Raw genomic sequence first — 24751 nt, 5'->3', positions numbered from 1 at the left:
AGGACATTGCAAATAAGGTTAAATATGAGACGTGCAAAATTTGAAAAACAACAGTGTGATTTGGTTCAATCTAAGCACTGCGCGTGCTCAGAATTCTGCAGGTAGTTTGGTAGCGCTGGATCAGTGAGAGCGGAAGACGAGCAACAAGGTGAAGAGGGCAAATATCAAATCAGATTCTTCTGTGGGAATTCAAGCTGGAACAGACTCAGGCTGGGGTTTTATCCTAGGACTAGGATACCATTCAAATCACTAGGATTGCCTAAGTATTGAAAAATACTACTTAGTAAACTTTAAAATGCCAAAAGGAAATTTAAAACATTAAAAATTATATTCATAATTCTATCTGCTTAAAATTACAACTATTTTAAAATCTTGTTTCCTTCAATTTTACTTACACAGTTTCTTAATAAACATGTCATCTTAGAGCTCATTAACATTTGTACTCTATTACTTAACATTGACTGGTACATCTCATCACCTGTAATCACCGTATCTGTTATTTTGATGGCTGCAGAGCATTCCACTAGGTTCTTACCACTGACAACTCAACCAATTTCTCTTTGTCTGTCATGCAGGCAGTTCCCAGGCTTTCCTACGCCAATGGCATTTTTTATAAGTAGCTTCTATATGTATATTTTATCTTATGTTTTCCTTGAGGTAAATTCTAAAATTACCAGGCTACTGAGAATGAGTATCTTCATAACCTTTTGTTAGCCAGGGGGAACAGGGCTGGGTACTTACTGTTTTGCTCCAAGTAAGGCCTGTGGTGTGGTGTTCCTTGATGTATGCTTGAAGCTCGCTCCAAATGTTCAGATATGACTTCACCCAATCCACATGACGTAGATCACTTTGTCATAAAAGAGAGTGGAAGAGAGGGCTGTTAGGATCTAAAATAAAAATTTAACAACACTGGAAGGCACATGGCAATCTAATAACTAAAGCACCAGATGACTCTGGAACAACGGTCTTTCTAGTCCAGTAACTGTGAACTGAGTCTGAAAAGAACCTCGGAAGGATATGGTCCAGGTCTGCCCTGAGAGGAGCCGAGTGCCCTGAGGTCTGGTGTGGAGCAGAGAGGCCCGCGGAGAGAGCATCCACCGAACCCAGTCAGCTCATTCTCGTGCCATCTCTCACGGGGAGATGAACACGGAGGGGAGATCATTTCTTTCTGTACTGCTTCTGATGCAAAATGAAAAACAATGTGTTTTCAGGCAGGAGAATGGTACTAAAAAGAAAAAAGGTCCTTTGGCTTGTTTTCAAATAATTTGTGGAATTATTCGATTGAAAGTGTAACCAAATTGGAGAATTCTGGACTGATAAGGAAAGTTGCTATAGTAAGAAAAATGATTTCCTACAAATAGGTAACACTCAACAGTTGTAAAGGGACAATCACTTAGATTACCTTAAGTTGATACTCATAATGACAATGAAAGCAAGGCAGGGCACGGCCAGTATTTTTATTCCTATTTTACTCAACCAAGAAGTGATAAAATACTTACCTTTTAAAACTAGATTAACATATAGGATTGGGAGAACTGTTAGAAACATTAAACTTATAATATAAACAGGCAAAAATAGTTGCATTTCCTTTGGATAATTTCCAACCACACATTTTTTTCTACTTTGAATAAAGTAGTGGTAAATGAGAAAATGATGAAATCTGTTACCAAAAATTTAATCACAAACCTGGGCCATTAATCTGAAGACAATATTGGAAGGAAATCTCTATTATTTTGCCTTTGTCAATAACGACTTGTCTCTGGATATATTTTGCTTTCCTTGAAAAGTTCTAAGTACCATGAGCATATTTAGAACTCCAGAGTATTAAGTCATGCCATTTAAGAAAAGGAAAATGGGGAAATGAACTCATAACTATCTGCCCCTCAAAAAGGAAAAACATGAGTGATTTTGTTCCACATTTTTAGATTTACTGACTACATTAATCAAATCTATGAAATATTTCATTGTCACTTCCTCTCAATTTTACAGTCAAAACCCCAAATCCACATGTTTATCTATTATATGGTCATTTAATTCATACATGTGCATATGTACATATGTATGCACAATACAGTCTGTAGGCATTCTAGAAAAAGCAGGTTGCACATTCAATATACTTATATTAAAAAGCTTAACACATGAAGTCCAAACCTGCACAGGCAAATTATTTTTCTTTTAACTATTACAGTATCATTTTAACTTGAAGAAAGTTCTAGCTAAACGTGTAGTAAGGAATAACAACATGGTCCCTTTTAACCCAAAGGCAGACTCTGTGCTTAGTTGTGTCCAATTCTTTGCAACCCCATGGACTGTAGCCCACCAGACTCCTCTGTCCATGGGGATTCTCCAGGCAAGAATACTGGAGTGGGTAGCCTTTCCCTTCTCCAGGGGATCTTCCCAAATCAGGGATCGAACCCAGGTCTCCCACATTGTAGGCGGATTCTTTACCATCTGTGCCACCAGGGAAGCCCGTGTCTAAGAGACAACAAATTGAGGAGGACTTCACTATACTTCAGGAGCTGACAACTCAGCCTCAGTTCCACTTCCCCTGGAAGAAGCTATGCGGGATGGGTGACTTTTAAAGATTATGACTCAGAAAAGTCTTACCTCTGGAAAGTCAAAATAATTAACTTGCTCTTTTCATTTATTGACAGAAGAGCTGAGCAGCCAGTCAAGCCAGCTGAAAAGGCTGCACAGATGCGAGTCCACTGCCCACAGCCCTTCTGTGTACACCACAAGGAAGCCCACCTTTATTCTCCTCCACCCACGGCTTGTCTGTCAGGCAGGCAGCCGTCAGCCTGCCACACTGGTGATACCTCATCAATGAGTCTGCAACACCCTGCAGCCCTCACTGAGCCCACACAAAGTGCAGGCACTGCTGACTTGGGTGTGCACATAAATGGGTGTGAGCAAGCGGCTGTGGAGCATTCTGCTTTGTTCAGGTTGGCACTCCTGGAAGCTCCGTGGTGACTTAGGACTGAATGCATTTCCCCAGCACACTACACAGTCTTCGAGTGGTCCATTAAGTTTAAATGCATTGTCCTTGATGCTGTCAGAAGTAGATTTTCTACCTAATAGCTGATCAAGAGGAACAAATGCTAGACTTTCTTTGTGTGTGCACAAAAAAGTGCAAACTCTTAACTCTCTTGGCTGTACAACACCTGGAGAATCACTCACACCATGGCCCCCAAGACACACTCAAAAGTAGGGACTGGAGGACAGGAGCTGATGAATGGAGATAAAAACAAAAATGGCTTCCAAGGGTGATGTGCAAAAAGGCAGAGGCTCAGGAGGTGGCCAAGGCGTCCCGAATAGGCAGGTACAGGCGTGTGTCTGCATATCCCAAGAAGGGACTAGGTAAAGAGGTCTTTCATGTTAATGCTGACATACTTTTGCAACTTAAACTTGTTCTTTCCTGAACTGCTATTTTTATGTGGGCAGATTGTCTTGCATTTCTGATGCCTGTTCTCATTCATACTGCACAGTTCTGTAGTCTCTAACACAAAGTGGCAACATTTGGAGTTGTATCACTGGGCACTCAACCACAGTTCTATGCGTGCAGGGAGTCTGTTACTGAGTATCAGAGCTTAAGTGAAGCTTCCTTAGGGTGGAAGAGACCTCAGGAGGGAAAAAAGGTGTGTAGAAGTCAGAAGTCTCTAGAGCTGCTCTTCCCAGAAGAGCTAACAGAATAACTAAACTCTATGAGAGGAGGAGAGTACTGTGGTTGCTTTTTGTCTTATTCTGTTTAGTATAATAGCTTTCCTGGGATATAACTCATATCCTAGGCAATTCATCCATACAATTCAATAGCTAAGTTTAAACTGTGCAATCATTACCACAGTCAGTTTTAAAACATTTTCATCACCTCCCAAAGAAACCCAATACTCATTAGCAGTTACTCTACCCTCAGATCAGATCAGATCAGATCAGTCGCTCAGTCTTGTCCGACTCTTTGCGACCCCATGAATCGCAGCATGCCAGGCCTCCCTGTCCATCACCAACTCCCGGAGTTCACTGAGACTCACATCCATCGAGTCAGCGATGCCATCCGACAACTGTTAATCTACTTTCTGTCTTTATGGATTTGCCAATTCTGGAATTTTATATAAATGGAATACAGTATGTGGTCTTTTGTGTCTGACTTCTTTCACGCAACATAGTGTTTTCAAGCCTCATCTATCAGTTCAGTTTAGTTCAGTTCAGTCGCTCAGCCGTGTCCGACTCTTTGCAACACCATGAATCGCAGCTCGCCAGGCCTCCCTGTCCATCACCAACTCCCGGAGTTCACTCAGACTCACGTCCATCCAGTCAGTGATGCCATCCAGCCATCTCATCCTCTGTCGTCCCCTTTTCCTCCTGCCCCAATCCCTCCCAGCATCAGAGTCTTTTCCAATGAGTCAACTCTTTGCATGAGGTGGCCAAAGTACTGGAGTTTCAGCTTCAGCATCAGTCCTTCCAAAGAAATCCCAGGGCTGATCTCCTTCAGAATGGACTGGTTGGATCTCCTTGCAGTCCAAGGGACTCACAATAGTCTTCTCCAACACCACAGTTCAAAAGCATCAATTCTTCAGCACTCAGCTTTCTTCACAGTCCAACTCTCACATCCATACATGACCACTGGAAAAACCATAGCCTTGACTAGACGGACCTTTGTCGGCAAAGTAATGTCTCTGCTTTTCAATATGCTATCTAGGTTGGTCATAACTTTCCTTCCAAGGAGTAAGCGTCTTTTAATTTCATGGCTGCAATCACCATCTGCAGTGATTTCGGAGCCCCCCAAAAATAAAGTCAGCCACTGTTTCCAGTGTTTCTCCATCTATTTCCCATGAAGTGATGGGACCAGATGCCATGATCTTAGTTTTCTGAATGTTGAGCTTTAAGCCAACTTTTTCACTCTCCTCTTTTACTTTCATCAAGAGGCTTTTTAGTTCCTCTTCACTTTCTGCCATAAGGGTTGTGTCATCTGCATATCTGAGGTTATTGATATTTCTCCCAGCAATCTTGATTCCAGCTTGTGCTTCTTCCAGCCCAGCACTTCTCATGATGTACTCCGCATAGAAGTTAAATAAGCAGGGTGACAATATACAGCCCTGACGTACTCCTTTTTCTATTTGGAACCAGTCTGTTGTTCCATGTCCAGTTCTAACTGTTGCTTCCTAACCTGCATACAGGTTTCTTAAGAGGCAGGTCAGGTGGTCTGGTATTCCCACCTCTTAAAGAATTTTTCACAGTTTATTGTGATCTACCCAGTCAAAGGTTTTGGCATAGTCAATAAAGCAGAAATAGATGTTTTTCTGGAACTCTCTTGCTTTTTCCATGATCCAGCGGATGTTGGCAATTTGATCTCTGCTTCCTCTGCCTTTTCTAAAACCAGCTTGAACATCTGGAAGTTCACGGTTCACATATTGCTGAAGCCTGGCCAGGAGAATTTTGAGCATTACTTTACTAGTATGTGAGATGAGTGCAATTGTGCGATAGTTTGAGCATTCTTTGGCATTGCTTTTCTTTGGGATTGGAATGAAAACTGACCTTTTCCAGTCCTGTGGCTGCTGCTGAGTTTTCCAAATTTGCTGGCATAGTGAGTGCAGCACTTTCACAGCATCATCTTTCAGGATTTGAAATAGCTCAACTGGAATTCCATCAGCTCCACTAGCTTTGTTCGTAGTGATGTTTTTTAAGGCCCACTTGACTTCACATTACGGGATGTCTGGCTCTAGGTGAGTGATCACACCACTGTGATTATCTTGGTTGTGAAGATCTTTTTTGTACAGTTCTTCTGTGTATTCTTGCAACCTCTTCTTAATATCTTTTGCTTCTGTTAGGTACATACCATTTCTGTCCTTTATTGAGCCCATCTTTGCATGAAATGTTCCCTTGGTATCTCTAATTTTCTTGAAGAGAGCTCTGCTGCTACTGCTGCTAAGTCGCTTCAGTCGTGTCCGACTCTGTGCGACCCCATAGGCGGTAGCCCACCAGGTTCCCACGTCCCTGGGATTCTCCAGGCAAGAACACTGGAGTGGGTTGCCATGTCCTTCTCCAGTGCATGAAAGTGAGAAGTGAAAGTGAAGTCACTCAGTCGTGTCTGACTCCTAGTGACCCCATGGACTGCAGCCCACCAGGCTCCTCCATCCATGGGATTTTCCAGGCAAGAGTACTGGAGTGGGGTGCCAGTCTTTCCCATTCTGTTGTTTTCCTCTATTTCTTTGCATTGATCACTGAGGAAGGCTTTCTTATCTCTTCTTGCTGTTCTTTGGAACTCTGCATTCAGATGCTTATATCTTTCCTTTTCTCCTCTGCTTTTCGCTTCTCTTCTTTTCACAGCTATTTGTAAGGCCTCCCAGACATCCATTTTGCCTTTTTACTTTTATTACTTTTACTACTTAATTTTTTAAATGGCTATACATTTTACTTATCTGTTCGTCAGCTGATGGACGTTTGGATTGTTTCCACATTTTGCCAACCTTAAATAATGCTGCTATGAAATCATGTACATGCTTTTGTGTGGACCTATGTTTTCATTTCTTTTGGAAATACATCTAGGAGTGGGATTGCTGAGTGTGACTGTTTCTTTTTTTTTTTTTGTAGTAAAAAGTATATTGGTACGTACTTCTTTTTTTTTTTTTTTTAATTATTTACTTATTTATTTTGGCCATGCCAGGTCTTAATTGCGGCTTGTGGGATCTAGTTCCCTGACCAGGGATTGAACCTGGGCTTCCTGCACTGGGAGCACAAAATCTTAGCCACTGGACCACCAGGGAAACCCCAGTTGATATTTCTTTATATTTGTCCTCATTCAGTCCCATTTCCAATTCTAGCCCCCATCTGAGGCTCTCTAGGACCTGTTATTTGTGCTGGAGACTGCATGTCCTTTTAATCTCCAGGCAAAACCTGCTGATTCAGCCTCATCTGTGAACTTTCAACAGCTCTCCGAATGGCAGCTGTTCTTACTGATATCTCTGTCCACCAACTCACTTCATCTGAACGCAAACTCTGGTCTCCCTCTCACTGACCTAGTTTATTGTCACATCTCATTTCTGTTCCTCACTTCTAGTTCCTTTCCTGAAACTCCCTGTCTTCTCTCTGCTCATTCACCAACTCTATTTTGATCAATGGGCTTCCCTGCTGGCTCAGACGGTAAAAGAATCCACCTGCAATGCAGGAGACCAGGGTTCCATCTCTTGGTTGGGAAGATCCCCTAGAGGAGGAGATGGCAACTCACTCAGTATTCTTGTTTCGAGAATCTCACAGACAGAGGAGCCTGGCGGGCTACAGTCCAGGCGGTTGCAAAGAGTCAGACACTACTGAGTGACTCTCACTCACTCAGGTTTTGTCCATTTAGGGCTGGTCCGTCACAAATCATCACAGACCTCTCCTTATTGTGGTGATAGGTAACGGAGTGACATACATTCCTGCTGGGAGAGTTTATTCATTACCAGAGAATTGAGGCAAGACTTTCTAAAACACACATATTATCTGGATCATTGATTTCACTTTCTACTTTGCTTTACCTACACAGATGGGATTTTTCCTTAATGTTTATAGTCAATTAGCCTTTGAAAGGAATCAGTAGTGAACTATATGAAGTCTGGGGACAAATGTTTAACGAACAATCAATTGAAGATTTCGTCAGTAAAAGAAGGTACGTACCTGTGTTTGTAGTCCTTTAAGACCCTGTTAGTGTAAAAGGTGGCCGCGTCGTTCATCTCCTTGACATAAGGACCGGGTTTGGGGGACTGAGAGAAGAGGGCCATCACCCAAGCATAGAAAGAAAAAAAATAAAGGATAAGAAAGAAAATGCCTTAAAGAAGAAGAGAAGCAATGGAGATGTCAATGGAAAACTGGAGGCAAATTTTGTTCTGTAAGGATCGGTGAAACGCTTCCTGCATCTCAGAACACAAAGCCCTGAACTTCAAGTGGGGTTAAGAAAGAGCTGCTGTGTTCAGCCTGAAAGGAACCTTCCTTTCACGAAGGATGAAGGAGGCTGGAGGTGGCCACAAGTTTCCCCAAACACTCCAAAAACGCGACGAGGCACAGGGGCGACGTTCCAGCCGGACTCACCACGGCTATCCACCCAAGGGCGGGAATGCTTTCGCTGACAGCTGAGAGATGATTAAACATCGTACTCCCCCGGTTCCTCTCTCTGAAAGTCTGGATCTCCTGAATCTTTTCCGATATTGGTTTCAGAAGTGCAGCCACGTCGTTCTGTAAGCAAACATGGAGCACGGTTACTGGGGACCGACAGAAACGCAGTGCCTCCGTTCACGCTGACCTAAGCAGGAGGACTCAGCACTTGTCAGGGGCTTTCAGAAGAGAGCGGGTTTTTTTCCCCTTATGGCCATACTGTATTTTCACTGTCTGAAGTATGAAAATTGCATGGATTTCTTATATTGTTAATGCTGCTTCCATAGGCATGGGGAAAAAATCCAGCAGTACAGTATGGCCCCTGTTTTTTTTTTTTTTTTTTTTCAAATAATTTTTATATGAGGTTACATTGGTGAAGCTATATTTGATTGAGAGTGGATTTTATTTTTTTATTTATTTTTTTAAAAATTTTATTTTATTTAACTTTACAATATTGTATTGGTTTTGCCATATATCAAAATGAATCTGCCACAGGTATACAAGTGTTCCCCATCCTGAACCCTCCTCCCTCCTCCCTCCCCAGGCCCCTGTTTTGAAGACTTCTGAATGCAACCCAGTGAAATTGAGTGCAGATCAAGTTATATTTTCTAATGGAACACATAGATATATCATCTGATGGAATGATCAGAATAATACACACCTAAAATCGGCATAGGTAGAGGTTAGTAAACGGATATCTTCCTATTCCTGTGACATGAGGGAGGGAGAGTCCTTGAAATGAAATGACATGAGGGAGAGTCCTTGGTTTTTACCATAATTATGATAACCCATGCAAAAAAAGTGGAACTCTTTCACTGAGGTTCTTTGTAAGAAGGTGATGGCTTAGAATATTTATGTTGGGTTGGCCTCAAAGCCTGTAAGATGTTATGGAAAAACCCAAAGGAACTTTTTGGCCAACCCAGTAAGTGATCTCCAAGGTTTCTGCCAGTTTAAAAGTCTCTGATTGACAAGATTCACCGACCAGGTCTTTCCTATCACGGATATATAAACGCAAGCAAAACACTTTCTAATTGAGATCTGCAGGTGAACAGAGGAATGTTTTCCTTTGGGAGAAACAGAAACACAGGGAAAGAAAGCAAAGTGTTCTTAAAGTTCTCAGTGGACTTTTATTTTTTCTGTTTTATTGAGAAATAATTTACCTACATCATTGTATAAGTTTAAGGTGTAAATACATGCAAATCAAACCAGTGTAGTGGTTTGATTTACATATACTGTGAAGTTATTACCACAATAGGTTTAGTTAATCAATATCTACCATCTGATATAGATACAATAAAAAGAAAAGGAAAAAAACGTTTATCCCTGTGATGAGAACTCTGAGGATCTGTTCTCTTAACAACTTTCCTACAGATCACACAGCAGTGTTAACTATAGTCATCATGCTGTAATTCATCCTAGTATTTATTTGTAACTGGAGGTTTATACCTTATTACTATCTTCCTCTGACCCCCAACCCCCGCCCATAGCCCCTACTTCTGGTAACCACAAATCTATTTTTTTTTTTTCTGTGAGTCTGGTGGGTTTTTGTTTGTTTGTTTAGATTCCACATGTAAGACAGATCACACAGGATTTCTTTCTCAGACTTATTTCACGTAACATGATGCCTTCAAAGTCAGTAGACTTTTAAAATTCTTCCATATTGAAGAAGGTGGAAAAGAAAGGTTGCTTCAAAAGCAAGCCAGGTCTTGTGGAAAATTCATGAATACCTTCCTACCTTCTTACTTTCCCTTCCTGGCCATTATGAAGGAAAGGTCTTAAGAGATTTGAGGAAGACCCTGAACCAGGGTTGTTATGAGCTGTACTGTGTCCTTCCCAAATTCAAAATGTTGAAGTCCTAATCCCTGGAACCTCAGAATGTGACTGTATTAGGAGGTAGGATCTTTAAAGAGGTACTTAAGTTAAAACTGAGGTCATTAGTGTGGACCCTAAACCAATCTGACAGGTGTCCTTATAAGAAGAGGAGACGAGGAGGCAGAGACTCAAAAGGGAAGATCATGTGATGACACAGAGAGAAGACGGCCATCCATAAGTCAAGGAGAGGCTTCAGAAGAAGCCAGCCCTGCCGACACCTTAATCTTGGACTACGAATCTCCAGAATTGTGACAACACACCTCTATTTGTTTAAGCCATCCAGTCTGCAGTACTTTGTTCTGGCAACACTGGCAAACTAAGGCAAGGATGTAATCACAGTATAGGTTTCCCAGGCGGCTCAGTGGTAAAGAATCCCCTGCCAAGGCAGGAGACTCGGGTTCAATCCCTGGGCCAGGAAGATCTCCTGGAGGAGGAAATTGCTACCCCTCTAGTATTCCTGCTCGGAGAATCCTATGGACAGAGGAGTCTGAAGGTCTACAGTCCACCGGGTACGACTGAGCGATGGAGCACACACACAGTGACAATACAGGAAAAGCAAACAAACACCCCAAACCCTCAATAAACAGACAAATAAAACCTCTCGAAACAGTCCCTGCCCCAAACACAGCTCTTCCACGTTTCTTGGCTAATGACAGCCAAAGTCAGGTTGAAATGCTCTTCCTAGAATTTCACTCTTTAGAAGGCAAACATTTCCCTCTTTGAGAGACTTTTTTTTTTTTTAGTCCAAATTCAACACCCAATCAAAGGTGTGTTATACAGGTTTCCCCAGAAGGCAGTTGATTTTTAATTATGGGAACACCAGTAGAAAGCATCCTAATTTTCTCCCATGATTTGCTCAGCCATGATGCTCTTGATGCAATGACATTTTTGAGAAAGGCCAGAATATTTGAATTGTTAGTGATAGCTGGCCTATTGCCCCAAGAGGAAAAAGAACCAGAAACTGTGTATTTACAATGTTAGCTAGATTTATTAAGGCCATCCTTGTTTATCTCTAACTTCCCAAGAACAAACTCTAAAGTCTGAGGAGACAGTATTCTGGAAGATATTTTATATTGGTTATCTGATGAAAGCACCATAAAGATTGAGAAAGTTTTCTTTTGCCTTAGTTTGGCAAATTGCGTGAAGAACTGTCCTCAATAAAAAAAAAAAAAAAAAAAAGCAATGCTGAGACAACTAAGCACAACGGCTACTTGCAAAACCCTAATAAACAGTACAGCTTTTATTCTGTGCCAATAGATTTCTCATGCGCTTTAAAGGAGGCTTACATTTTCCAGATCATCCTGAACTTTCACAGCTGGAATCAAAAACACAGAGAGAACATTCGAGTTATGGTGTGATTTCCATCAAGGCTGATCCTGTGGGATATCAGTGGGAAAGCGAATGGTGGGAGGGGGGAGGGGAGCTGTTAGAAGAACTCCCACCTGTTTATGCGTCAAGCACATGAGCTTCCCTGGTGGTGCAGTGGTAAAGAATCCACCTGCCAATGCAGGAGACTCAAGAGATGTGGGTTCAAGCCCTGGGTTGGAAGGATCCCCTGGAGTAAGAAATGGCAACCCACTCTGGAATTCTTCCCTGGAAAATTCCATGGACAGTAGTTGGGCTACAGTCCATAGGGTCACAAAAGAGTTGGACATGACTGAGCACACACACACGCATACTCAATACTTAGAGTTTGAATTGCACTGAGGTCAGTCACCTCTATATCAAGGCTTTCCACTGATAGATTATTTTAGAGGCATCTGTTTTGTTTTTGTTTTTTTTTTCCCCCCAATGGAATGCATTGGTGCTGGCTTTTCAGACAGAGCTAGAAGCTAGTGCGCTTTGGAATGACTTTATTTTTATCTACTTATTTAGACAAGTAGCCACGGACCTTAGCCATGGCACCTGGGATCTCTGTCATATCACGCAGGATCTTTCATGGTGGTGCACGGATTCTCTGGTTGGTGGTATGCAGGCTCAGCTGCTCTGCGGAATGTGGGATCTTGGTTCCCACACCAGGAATTGAACCTTTGGACCACCAGGGAAGTGCCTGGAATGACTGTAAATTGGCCAGTTTTACATGTCTCACCCAGATTACTTTCTAAAAAACTTATCACTCAAGTTTTTTTTTTTTTAATTCCAAGAGAAACTTCCCTAAAGGAAAATTATTTTTCAAGACTTATGTGAAAATTAGCCAAAAAAATCTCCCTTTCCCTTCTCCAGGTTTCTGTGGTTTGAACAGAAGGTCAAAATGGCCAAACCGGAGAAGATGCATGTGCAAACTGCAAGTTTCAGCGAGTGTTTTTCCAAGGGCTGTCTTAGCTTGATGGGACTGTACTTGGGAGAGTATTTAAGGACTCCATGTCTTTATGACCCTAGTTTCTAAATGCTTTAAAGTTGAAGAATTGAGACCCATTATCAGATTCATCTCAGTTTAGCTCCAGAAATAATTGTTTTGCAGAAAGTAAAACTAAAGAGCTTTATCAGCGAGCTTTGTAGAAACTTTACCCAAAAAGGAAAACCAAATTCCCACTCATGCTGTTTTGTAAGGGAGGGAACAAACTCTGGGAGTTTGACCTTAAAGATGTGCCATTGAGTAAAACAAAATAAGCTTGTTATTTCTGGAATCCATGGTTCTTGTGTAGTTCTATGTCAGGTAGAAAATGGATCAATCTGCTGTTATTTCTTTTAAAATAATTTCTTTTCTTGATTATCCTCTTTATGTGAAAATTGGAGAATAAAGATGGATAAACATAAGTAAACAATGTTGTTGTTGTTCAGCTACCCAGTCAAGTCCGACTCTTTGTAACCCCATGGACTGCAGCACACCAGGCCTCCCTATCCCTCACCATCTTCCAAAGTTTGCCCAAGTTCATGTCCATTGCATCGCTGACGCCCTCTTCTCCTTCCACCCTAAGTAAACAATAAACACCCCTAAATCCACCACAAGGAGAAAAACACTGCTAAATGTTTATTTTTTTTCTTGTCGATATAATTACTAGAGATATCTTCAAAAATAGCAATGCCTTCTTTGTAAATAATGGCTATTGAGACCATAAGGAATAGTCTTGAGTTGAATTTAAGAGGTTTAATTAAAACAAGCAGGCACAAAAAACAGATAAAAATCCACCCATATATTGGCAAGTTCTGTGAAACTATCATTTTTAGAAAGGATATTTTAAATATAAATGCTACGGAGATATTACTGTTACAACTCAGGCAAATTTAACAGCATTAAAGTAAAAATTGGACTTTTTAAATATTTGAATCCCACCAATGTTAAAAAATCCTAAGAAAGCTCATATTAAGCAGTACATCTTAGCCAACCATACTACCAAATATCAATCACGATTACTTTGTCTTAGGTGTTTTTGTATCAACAAATTTTACCAGTTGATTCCACTTGAGTACACATGAGTATATTACACAGAAAACATAGAAAGATACTCATCAAAGTGTTAACACAGGATTTTCATTCAATTTGATTGCCTAATCCATACATACTAAATTTTCTAATTAAGTATGTGCACTTCTTTTGTAATGAATGGAAAAGTTTTAAAGCATATTAACCAGTTTTGTACCTTTAATGGTGCAAAAAAATTTATATATAGGTCTATTAAATTTATAGATATAAAAATATTAAGACTTTCACCATTAGGGAAGTAGCTTCAGGAAAATATGTTCAGAAATTATTAGAATAAATTATTCAGATGAAGAAGAATAGTTAACATTTTCTCAGGCAAAGGTTATCCAAATCAGCAACAGTGTTTACATCTAAAATATATCATTTGGGCACATCCTAATAAATGGAGCAATTGTTTTCACCATTTTAAGTCAAAAGCAATTTTTTTAAAATCAGAAGTGTTAATTTGCATTAACTTGCTTTGTAGATATTTCTCTAGACTAATTTCCCTTCATTGTTCCTCTAATTTAGAAATTTCCACTGTCCAGGAATATTTTGGAGGTTTCAGAATATCCTCATGATCATACTTTCAGAAACATCTGCACATTTAAGACAACTTGAAAATTAAAGACATCTGCAAAACTGTCACAGAAGTCAATCTAAATAAATTAAACCAACTGAGCTCCATGGATGTACATGATACTATGGTAGCTGCCATTATATTGCATTATAACAAATTCCTTGGAAAATATTTTTATATGTCCTTAAGAATTTATATTCCCTATGTGTCTTATTTTATGACTGTTAAACTCTTAAACTGACTGGTTCAAAGTTGGGAAAGGAGTATGACAAGCTTGTATATTGTCACTCTGCTTATTTAACTTACATGCAGAGTATATCATGTGAAATGCCAGACTGGATCAATCACACACTGGAATCAAGATTGCCAGCAAATATATCAACAACTTCAGATATGCAGATGATACCGCAGAAAGTGAAGAGGAACTAAAGATCCTCCTGGTGAGGGTGAAAGAGGAAAAGCAAAAAAGCTGGCTTAAAATTAAACATTAAAAAAATTAAGATCATGGCATCCGGTCCCATCACTTCATGGCAACTAGAAAGGGAAAAAGTGGAAGCAATGAGGGATTTTATTTTCTTGGGCTCCAAAATCACTGCAGATGGTGATTACAGCCATGAAATTAAAAGACGCTTATTCCTTGAGAGGAAAGCTATGACAAACCTACACAGTGTATTAAAAAGTAGAGACATCACTTTGCTAACAAAGGTGCGTATAGTCAAAGCTATGGTTTTCCCAGTAGTCATGTACAGACGTGAGAATTGGACCAAAAAGGAGGCTGAGCACCGAACAATTGATGCTTTCGAATTGTGGAGCTGGAAAAGACTCTTCAGAGTCCCTTGGATTGCAAGGAGATCAAACCAGTCAATCCTAAAGGAAATCAACCCTGAATATTCACTGGAAGGACTGATGCTGAAGCTGAAGCTCCAATACTTTGGCTACCTGATGGGAAGAGCCAACTCATTGGAAAAGACCGTGATGCTGGGAAAGAGTGAGGGCAAAAGGAGAAGGGAGCAGCAGAGGATGAAGTGGTTATATAACATCACCAACTCGATGGACATGAATTTGAGCAAACTTCAGGAGACAGTGAAGGACAGGACAGCCTGGCAGGCTGCAGTCCATGGGGTCAGAGAGTTGGACATAACTTAGCAACTGAACAACCACAACAACAAAACACTTAAAAATATACTCAAGAATTCCAAAGGCTTTTTTGCTTTTATTCCTTAAAAATCCTTCTTAAAGAATCAAATTCTGCCATTTGCAACAATAAATGGACCTGGAGGGTATTATGCTTAGAGAAATAATTCAGACAAAGAAAGACAAATACTATATGTTTTCACATACATATGGAATCTAAAAAATTTAAAAATAAATGAATATAACAAAACAAAAACTGACTCATAGACACAGAGAACAAACTGGTTACTTGGGGAAGAGAGGTGGGAGAAAGAGCAAAATGGGGAAGGGAATTAAGAAATACAAACTATTAGGTTTAAAATAAACAGGATACATGCATGTAATGTATAGCACTGGGAATACAGCCAGTATTTTATAATAACTTGAAATGGATTTTAATCTATAAAAATATTGAATCACTATGTTGAATACTGAATATAACATTGTAAGTCAATTATAATTCAAATAAAATTTTTTTGGCTGCACTCTGTGGCATGTGGGATCTTAGTTCCCTGACCAGGGACTGAACCCACATCCCCTGCATCGGAAGGGGGAGTCTTAACTCCTGGAAGCTGGAGAAGTCCCCCACTATACTTCAATTAAAAACAAGTCTTCTTAAAGAGTAAAACGAATGAACTATGTTTGAAAATGAATTGCATTGCCCTGATACCTATGAGAGAAGCTTCCAGTATGCATAAACTCCTACTTAAATTTTTTATACAAATCTATCAACAACCCCTTATACTCATCAGCACATCCTCCCCCAGTAATAATATCTGAGAAATAAACTATTTCAGACATACAGGAAAACATAGAAAATAATGACAGGCACCTCTGTATATGAAAAATAATTTAATATTTCATTGGGGCCAAGGATCATCTCTGATATCCCTTTACTGACATTTCCAAAAAACAGCTGGAAATGCAGAGGTCTGGAGCACAGGACAGATATCTCTTCAGAAAGAACCTCAGGGGTAGCACTGAAGCTTGATGCCAAATTGTTGTACTTTCTTATAAAGGTAGAATAGTTGCAAATCAGGCATTTTTAGTGTAATTTTTTTCTGCCAAAGCATTTAGCAAACCACAGGCTAAAGAGCCTTTTCTAAAGTAATTTTTTTACTTTTCAGACAACTTACACTGTTGCTTATCAATATACTTTAACTTTTCAGAATCATTCAAAGCCTTTTTTAGGGTTTTGGAGCCACTAACCCAACGAACAATGTATGTTTGTCAGTTCGAACTTCCTGTTTTTTTATTTTTCTTTGTCACTGTTCACAAGTGTGAACCTGATTTCTCATTATTTTTAATTTTTGTCCTAGACTATCGTAGGAAGCCCTCACTCTGAAACTTACATTTTATTATCAGAACAAGAACACAGTTTTGCTGACATGATACATAGGCTGCTATTTTCTCCAAGCTTTCAATGTGTCACCTGTCTCAGAAGGGTAGGTATGTGATACAAAAAGTCAAGTTCAATGGAAATCTAAAAGTTTATACAGTGATTCACAATAATTTGTGTCCTTATAATATCTCATCAATTCTTCTGCACTCAGCTTTCTTTATAGTCCAACTCTCACATCCATACATGACTACTGGAAAAACCATAGCCTTGACTAGACGGACCTTTGTTGACAGAGTAATGTCTCTGCTTTTTAATATGCTGTCTAGGTTGGTCATAACTTTCCTTCCAAGGAGTAAGCATCTTTTAATTTCATGGCTGCAATCACCATCTGCAGTGATTTTGGAGCCCAGAAAAATAAAGTCAGCCACTGTTTCCCCTGCTTCCCCATCGATTTGCCATGAAGTGATGGGACCGGATGCCCTGATCTTTGTTTTCTGAATGTTGAGCTTTAAGCCAACTTTTTCACTCTCCTCTTTCACTTTCATCCAGAGGCTCTTTTGTTCCCCTTCATTTTCTGCCATAAGGGTGGTGTCATCTGCATATCTGAAAGTGAAGTCGCTCAGTCGTGTCTGACTCTTTGCGACCCCATGGACTGTAGCCTACCAGGTTCCTCTGTCCATGGGATTTTCCAGGCAAGAGTACTGGAGTGGATTGCCATTTCCTTCTCCAGGGGATCTTCCCGAACCAGGGATCAAACCTGGGTCTCCCACATTGTAGACAGACGCTTTACCGTCTGAGCCAGGTTATTGACATTTCTCCCAGCAATCTTGATTCCAGCTTGTGCTTCCTCCAGCCCAGCGTTTCTCATGATGTACTCTGCAGAGAAGTTAAATAAGCAGGGTGACAATATACAGCCTTGGCGTACTCCTTTTCCTATTTGGAACCAGTTTGTTGTTCCATGTCCAGTTCTAACTGTTGCTTCCTAACCTGCATACAGGTTTCTCAAAAGGTAGGTCAGGTGGTCTGGTATTCCCACCTCTTAAAGAAGTTTCCACAGTTTATTGTGATCCACACAGTCAAAGGCTTTGGCATAGTCAACAAAGCAGAAATAGATGTTTTTCTGGAACTCTCTTGCTTTTTCCATGATCCAGCGGATGTTGGCTATTTGATCTCTGGTTCCTCTGCCTTTTCTAAAACCAACTTGAACATCTGGGAGTTCACGGTTCACATATTGCCAAAGCCTGGCTTGGAGAATTTTGAGCATTACTTTACTAGCGTGTAAGATGAGTGCAATTGTGTGGTAGTTTGAGCATTCTTTGGCATTGCCGTTCTTTGGGATTGGAATGAAAACTGACCTTTTCCAGTCCTGTGGCCGCTGCTGAGTTTTCCAAATTTGCTGGCATAGTGAGTGCAGCACTTTCACAGCATCATCTTTTAGGATTTGAAATAGCTCAACTGGAATTCCATCACCTCCACTAGCTTTGTTCATAGTGATGCTTTTTAAGGCCCACTTGACTTCACATTCTAGGATGTCTGGCTCTAGGTGAGTGATCACACCATAAAGAAAGCTGAGTGCAGAACTGATGCCTTTTAACTGTGGTGTTGGAGAAGACTCTTGAGAGTCCCTTAGACTGCAAGGAGATCCAACCAGTCCATCCTAAAGGAAACCAGTCCTGGGTGTTCATTGGAAGGACTGATGTTGAAGCTGAAACTCCAATATTTTGGCCACCTGATGAGAAGAGCTGACTCATTTGAAAAGACCCTGATGTTGGGAAAGACTGAGGGCAGGAGGAGAAGGGGACGACAGAGGATGAGATGGTTGGATGGCATCACCGACTCAATGGACATGAGTTGGGGTAAACTCCAGGACTTGGTGATGGACAGGGAGGCTTGGCATACTGTGGTTCATGGGGTCGCAAAGAGTCGGACACGACTGAAAGACTGAACTGACTATCTCATCTCCTGAATCTTGCTGCAACAACAGTCAGAAGATGATAAAAACGAACAAACTTAACCTTAGCTGTTCTTCATATTGAGATTTATAATTTTCATTATATAGGTTCTGATAGGAAGAGTCTTTCCCTGATAATACAGAAAGATGATAGTCCAGTTACAGAAAACACGTCTTTTCCATTCATGGATTGTTGTGCTGCTAACAACTGTGTGTGAGGCACATATGAAGCTCTAGTGCCTCTCTTCTGTATAACTGGACTTGACAAAATGCGTTCTGAGAAAATGCTGGAGTCATGGCAGGTACATGGGATTAGCTGGATTATTTGAGATCCAGGAAGGAAGCCGTGGTCAATAAAGGGCAATGATGAATAAAGACATACAAAATCATGGCAGAGAGAAACCAGAAGCAAAAATTAAGTTGAAAATCAAAAGCTTAACCTGGTTACCCACAATAAGCATAAGAGAGTAGACTGGATGGTTGAGAAGAATCTCATCTTGTACTTTGTCATTGTTTCAACTTATTTTATGGACCTAGCCGAAAAGACACCAACATTTTCCCTCTCTGGGTAGGTACTGTCTGGCTTCTGACAATGATGAATTTTATAATCACCTATAATTTTACTTTACGGGATTCTGAACATTAAAGCTGAAAAGCAATCTCACTGTGCTTTACCTGAACACACAGGACTTCACTAACAATTTCTAAAATTGGAGAGAATTGCCAAAAGCATTCAAATTTACCAGCTTTATAAGTCTTAAAAATAATATATCAGAAACTAGTTCTCTGAGATGGAAAAAAATCCAAATTGCTATACATTTTAAAAATTAAAGCATATTTGATGTACAATGTTGTGTTAGTTCATGGTATACAGCAAAGTGATTCAGTTATACATATATATTAGCTTTCATACTTTTTCATTGTAGGTTATTGTAAGATATTGAATATAGTTCCCTGTACTGTATTTACTATACAGTAAGACCTTGTTGTTTATCTATTTTGTATATAGTAGTTTGTGTCTGCTAATCCCAAACTCTTAATTTATCTCCCCTCTTTCCCAAAGTACTATAAATTTTTTTCTACCAATGTTTGTGGAGTATGGACTCTATGCCACTCATCATATTGATTGGTTTTCCCTAGTTCTGTCTGCTTTCTAATGATAAATCTCAGTTTAAACCACCAATGTCATCATCTGAAGGATCCCTGCACAGTCAGCTGCATTTCCTGGGTCATTGTTGTTCCCCTGGATAAACAGGCCCATGGTAAAGGGAGAGTTAGATCTTTCCTTTGAGATTCATTTGTGCAGGACATGGCTGAGATGACGTAAATCTTTAGTTTCCAGTTCAGTCTCAGGAGGTGCAAAAAATTGCAATAGCTGCTCTATGTCTTAAGACATCTCGCAAGGTGGATTTACCAATAATTGTACCAAGCTACTAATACAGACACAGGACTTGCCAGGGGGCACTAGTAGTAAAGAACCACCTGCCAATACAGGAGACACAAAAGATGAGGGTTCAATCCCCGGGTCAGGAGTATACCCTGGAGAAGGAACAGCAACCCACTCCAATATTCTTGCCTGGAGAATCCCACAAACAGAGGAGCCTGGTGGGCTACAGTCCATAGGGTCACACAGAGTCAGACCTGACTGAAGTGACTTAGCACGCACTGATACAGCACTCTAATCATCCTTAATCAGAAATCAGCTTCCTCTCTCCTTTTAAAAAAAGGCTGTTGAAACTCTTCAAGTTGTACACTTAATTTATTTTTCGGGCATGTGGTATGCGGGATCTTAGTTCCCCAACCAGGGATTGAACCTGAGCCTCTTGCGTTGGAAGCACAGTCTTAACCACGGGTCCACTGAGGACGTCCCTCGGCTTTCTCTGTTAAGGTTAGTAGAATCTTTGTCCGATTCTACTGATTGCTGTTCTCAAGAGCCATGCTTCCCACAGTGCATCCCACAGAGCCCCAGTTCCAGTTTGGTGAACAGCTCAACACAAACAGGGCGTCCTGGTCGATGGAGTTTGAGAGGACTCCGCACACAGCATCTGCCTTTTGGCGAGTCCGGACCCACCTCACAACACTAATGGAGTCACTGAAGAAGCGCATTTATCTCGTTTACCTTGATGTTTCTCAAGCTTCTTAGCTCACAGAACGTTTTGTTCCACCCACCCGTCTCCCTCCGTTTTGCAGGGAACTGGTTTTCTGTAGAACAGCCTCCAGGAAAGGGTGGCGGCGGAAGCCTGTGAAGCGGCTTCAGAGTCACCGGGCTCCGCCGGGCTGCTCACCGTGCGTGCGCGTTTGTCCTCTCGGTTACGCTGGTTCATTACCATGGAAACACTTTCAGGGCCATTTAATGGAGGCAAAGAAGTCTCTTCGCTCGCATTTCTAACACACACACACACACATACACAGGCTGTTTTCAGGAGCTATAATCGTCTCTGAGAGGACTGCTGGCATGACCCTCCCCACTCTGCACCGAGAGTCTACCTCCTCTTGCAGCTTCACAGTCAGTCGTTTTTTGGTCAGCCCTGCCCCCACTTCCAATCACCACTGGCAGTCAGAATCTCTTTCCTCTCCTTTTTCCTCATCTTTTTTCTCTCTTCTTGCTCACACTGAACCTTGTGTTCGGAAAGGCAGACCATTTAGAAACAACACCCCTGCATCACAGTATTCCTTCTACAGAGCAAACTGAGGGCTAATGACATTTGCTTGCCCTTCGTCTTCAAGTCTTGACCTATCTTTTCCTATGTGCAGCCCCATGGCCATGCGATGCTTTTTTGTTACCCAGGAGAGATTTCTGGCTCCTTCCAAGTCCAGAGGACTCCCATAGCTTCTCCTGACATTAAGTCTCCCTCATGCCACAGATCACATACACTCGAAATCCTATCAGTGCCGGAGGATGGCTGTGTTTGGTTTCTCACACTGACCCCGAAGGGAAAGTGTGGCTAACGCCATGTGTGAAGCTACCCCCCAAGAAACAAAAAACGTGATGTACATCCAGAATTCTATGAGGCACATGCAAGAAGACCATTTTTGATCTTTGGCTCAGCTCTTTAGATAGAAAGCCTACAGCTCTTGACTGTAATAAAGTGGAGATGATTGTGTTCACACCTCTAAAGATACGTCTAAAGACTGCTACCTGTTGGTCCATTTATTTCTTCATTTATTTAACAAATATATACTGAGCACCATATCTATGTGCCAGGGCTGGAGAGAAGATGGAGCAGAGTGGTAACAAGATAAGCTCTCTTATGTCCCTGTCCTCTTTTGTCCAAGTAGCGTGGGGAGTGGATTAGTCAGAATTTTCCATAGAAGCAGCACCAGTAGGATGTGACTACATACAGAGTTTTATAAGGAACTGGCTCATGGGATTATGGAGGCTGTCAAGTCCCAAGATCTGCAGAGTGAGTCAGCAAACTGGAGACCCAGGAGGCATGATGGCTTAAGTTTTCCCATCTGAAGCAGAGTTGGGACCCAGCACACTGATGTTCAGTTTGAGTCCAAACACAGAAAAAGCTGATAGCCCCAGTTTGAAGGCAGTCAGGCAGGAGGAATTCTCCCTTACTCAGGGGAGGCTCAGCCTTTTTGTTCTATTCAGGCCTTCAGCCCATCGGATGGGGCCCACGCACGACTGTGCTTTGTCTAGTCTACTGATTTAAATGTTAATCTCATCCAAAAAGCATCCTCACAGAAAAGTCCAGAATAATGTCTGCCCAAATATCTGGGCATCCCATGGCCCGGTCAAGCTGACGTATAAGATGCGTCACTGGGGGAAGACAGACAGTAAACGTAATGAATAACTAAATTATATGGTATGTTAGCTGCTAAAAGTCATAGGGAAGAAAATAGAGTCAAAAGAAGGGAATCAGATATATGTCGGGGATGGGTTTCAGTTTACAATAGGGCCAGAGTCAGTCTCACAGGGAAGGTGATATTTGCATAAATAGTTGGACGAGGCTTTAGCCATGTGGGTATCTGGGGGAGGCAGACACAACCACCACAAGAGGAAAGAACCAATGCAAAGGTCCTAAGGCTGGAATGTGTCTCCAGAGCTCAAGGACCGGCAGGCAGGACAGAGGAGCCGCATGAGTGTGGGGAAAGTGGTGGGGTACCAGGTGGGAGGGGAAGAGGCAGAGAGAGAGGCAGAAATCATGAAGGCTGTTGAGAGGACTTTGGCTTTTGTCCTCAATGAAATGGAAATCACCAGAGAGTTTTGAGCAGAGCAATGACATGATGTGGTCTTCCTTTATGAGAATCACTCTGGCTGCGGTATTGAGACTAGACTGTCAGAGGGTAGGATAAGGTGGAAGCAGGAAGGTCATATTTGAGACTTTGCAATAATTTGCTATTTTATTTATTTATTAAAAAAATTTTTTGGGGCCCATGATGCACGGTATGTGGGATCCTAGCTCCCCCACCAGGGATTGAACCCGCACCCCCTGCATTATAAGGGCAGAGTCTTAACCACTGCACTGCCAAGTCCCAGAGACTTCAATAATTTGGATGAGAGACGAAGGTAGCCGCGACCAAAGTGACCATAGTGGAGATTCTGAGAAGTAGATTCTGGATTGGAGGTGGGTGACTGAGCAAAGGAGGAGTACAGAATAACTCCTTGGTTCTGGACTTGAGCAAATTCTAAGGACGGAGATGCCATCATCGGGACAAGGAGACACTGCAGAAGGAACAGGATTTGGCAGGAAGGCCAGGAGCGCCAATTTAGACACACTGTTTATCCTTAATCAACCTTTCCCAGGGGCTACAATTCATTACTATATGATCTGTGATGCAGCTGTTGACGTCCTTGGCTTTCCCTCCTCCCTCCGCTAGCTGAGTCTTTTTCTGGTGTCCACCCTTCAGTGTGTCTTTGCTTGGGAGCATCTCACACTCTCAGTTCAGCACAATACATTGGATAAGTGAGCTGTTTCTCACATATGAGGATGGTGCTTTTGAACCCCAGTCAGCAAGGAGTGAGCTCTGTGCTGTTCTCTCCCGGTGACAGCCTGTGCTGAGTCATCCACTCTGGCCAGCAGCAAACGTTTGTGAAGACAGTCACCATGGATTATGAGTTTGTTCTGTGGCTGGCGGTAAAATTATGTTTGTTAATTTCCCAAGCTAATTGCTCATTCTATCCTGAAACAAGCTGGCCCACAGAGCTACCCCATCTTTGGACCTGGCTTTATCTGTGCCATATTTTATCAAATTGGGGTAATGGATGGAGACACACTGTTTAAGATGGCTGATCTGGGATAGACCCTCTCATATGAGAGTACATTGGAGACCTGCTTTGCCTTTTGATGCCAAAGACAGTGCTTGTCACATAAGAGGTGAGTGAATGAATAAGCAAACTAATGTTGAAGTGATAAATAAAAATGAACCTTCTGAGAAAGACAGATGTAATCTGGGTATCAGAAATAAACTTACCTATCTAAGATGTTAATAGTTTATCTTGTTTTGATATGTGTATTTCTTATTCTTAAGTGAACAAAATTATCAGACATTTTCTTTTACATTGTCTTCTTTTTTCCTTCATAAGCTTTTTTTCGGGGGCTTGGTGTCCTCTTTCCCTGACCTCATCATGCCTTTTTTTGTTCCTGTGAATGTGTGCTAAGTCACTTCAGTCATGTCTGACTCTTTGTGACTCCATGGACTGTAGCCCACCAGGCTCCTCTGTCCATGGGATTCTCCAGGCAAGAATACTAGAGTGGGTTGCCATGCCCTCCTCCAGGGGATCTTCCCTATCTAGGGACCGAACCTGCATTTCCTGAGGTTCCTGCACTGCAGGCAATTTCTTTGCTGTTGAGCCACTGGGAAAGCCCTTTTTTGTTCCTATTATCTGTTAAAATGTTTATTGAGCACCTATTAAGTACCAAGTACAATCCTATGTATTTGGAATACATCAGTGAGAAAAGAAAGACCTTTCCTCCAGAGTTTATAAACAGAGAGCAAACAATACACTTATAAATACACATACTGTAAAAAAGGAGCAGCTCAGTAAAAAGGGATTGGGTGCTGGAGTTTTTAATTAATGTAAAAGAGGCTTAAGTAGAACTTTTGGCTGGCTGAAATATTTGACAGATTATTTGGTTAATTCTATTTGATCTAGCCCATCTGTCACATGCTAGCAGCTGATCAGAGTAGAATACGGAGCATCCAGGAGGGCAAAACAGGAACTAGAAAGGGATAAACGCTGCTTTCCCCTCTAACTATCTAACTTGAATTCCGCCACTCACAGGCTGTATAGTTCACTTTCAATTCCAGACACTCTTGACCTTGGCACGTGGTAGAGGATGAGATGTTTGCTGCTGATTA

At 41.4% G+C, this 24751-nt stretch overlaps 1 protein-coding gene across 1 annotated transcript in view; it reads right to left on the bottom strand.

The window, feature by feature from the left end:
• Window positions 1–24751, bottom strand: part of CAP2 (cyclase associated actin cytoskeleton regulatory protein 2) — a 140111-nt gene that overhangs the window by 39862 nt on the left and 75498 nt on the right. The window contains exons 5-7 of the mRNA XM_005898225.3: window positions 8059–8202; window positions 7648–7733; window positions 742–847 (exon numbers count right to left, since the gene is read on the bottom strand). Coding sequence (XP_005898287.1) covers window positions 742–847; window positions 7648–7733; window positions 8059–8202 — 336 coding nt within the window. The remainder of the gene's footprint in view (window positions 1–741; window positions 848–7647; window positions 7734–8058; window positions 8203–24751) is intronic.

The sequence above is a fragment of the Bos mutus genome, chromosome 23 (assembly GCF_027580195.1).
Source record: "Bos mutus isolate GX-2022 chromosome 23, NWIPB_WYAK_1.1, whole genome shotgun sequence".
Classification (NCBI taxonomy): domain Eukaryota; kingdom Metazoa; phylum Chordata; class Mammalia; order Artiodactyla; family Bovidae; genus Bos; species Bos mutus.
The sequence above is the reverse complement of the archived record's forward strand: the minus strand, read 5'-3'. Positions and strand labels throughout refer to the sequence as shown.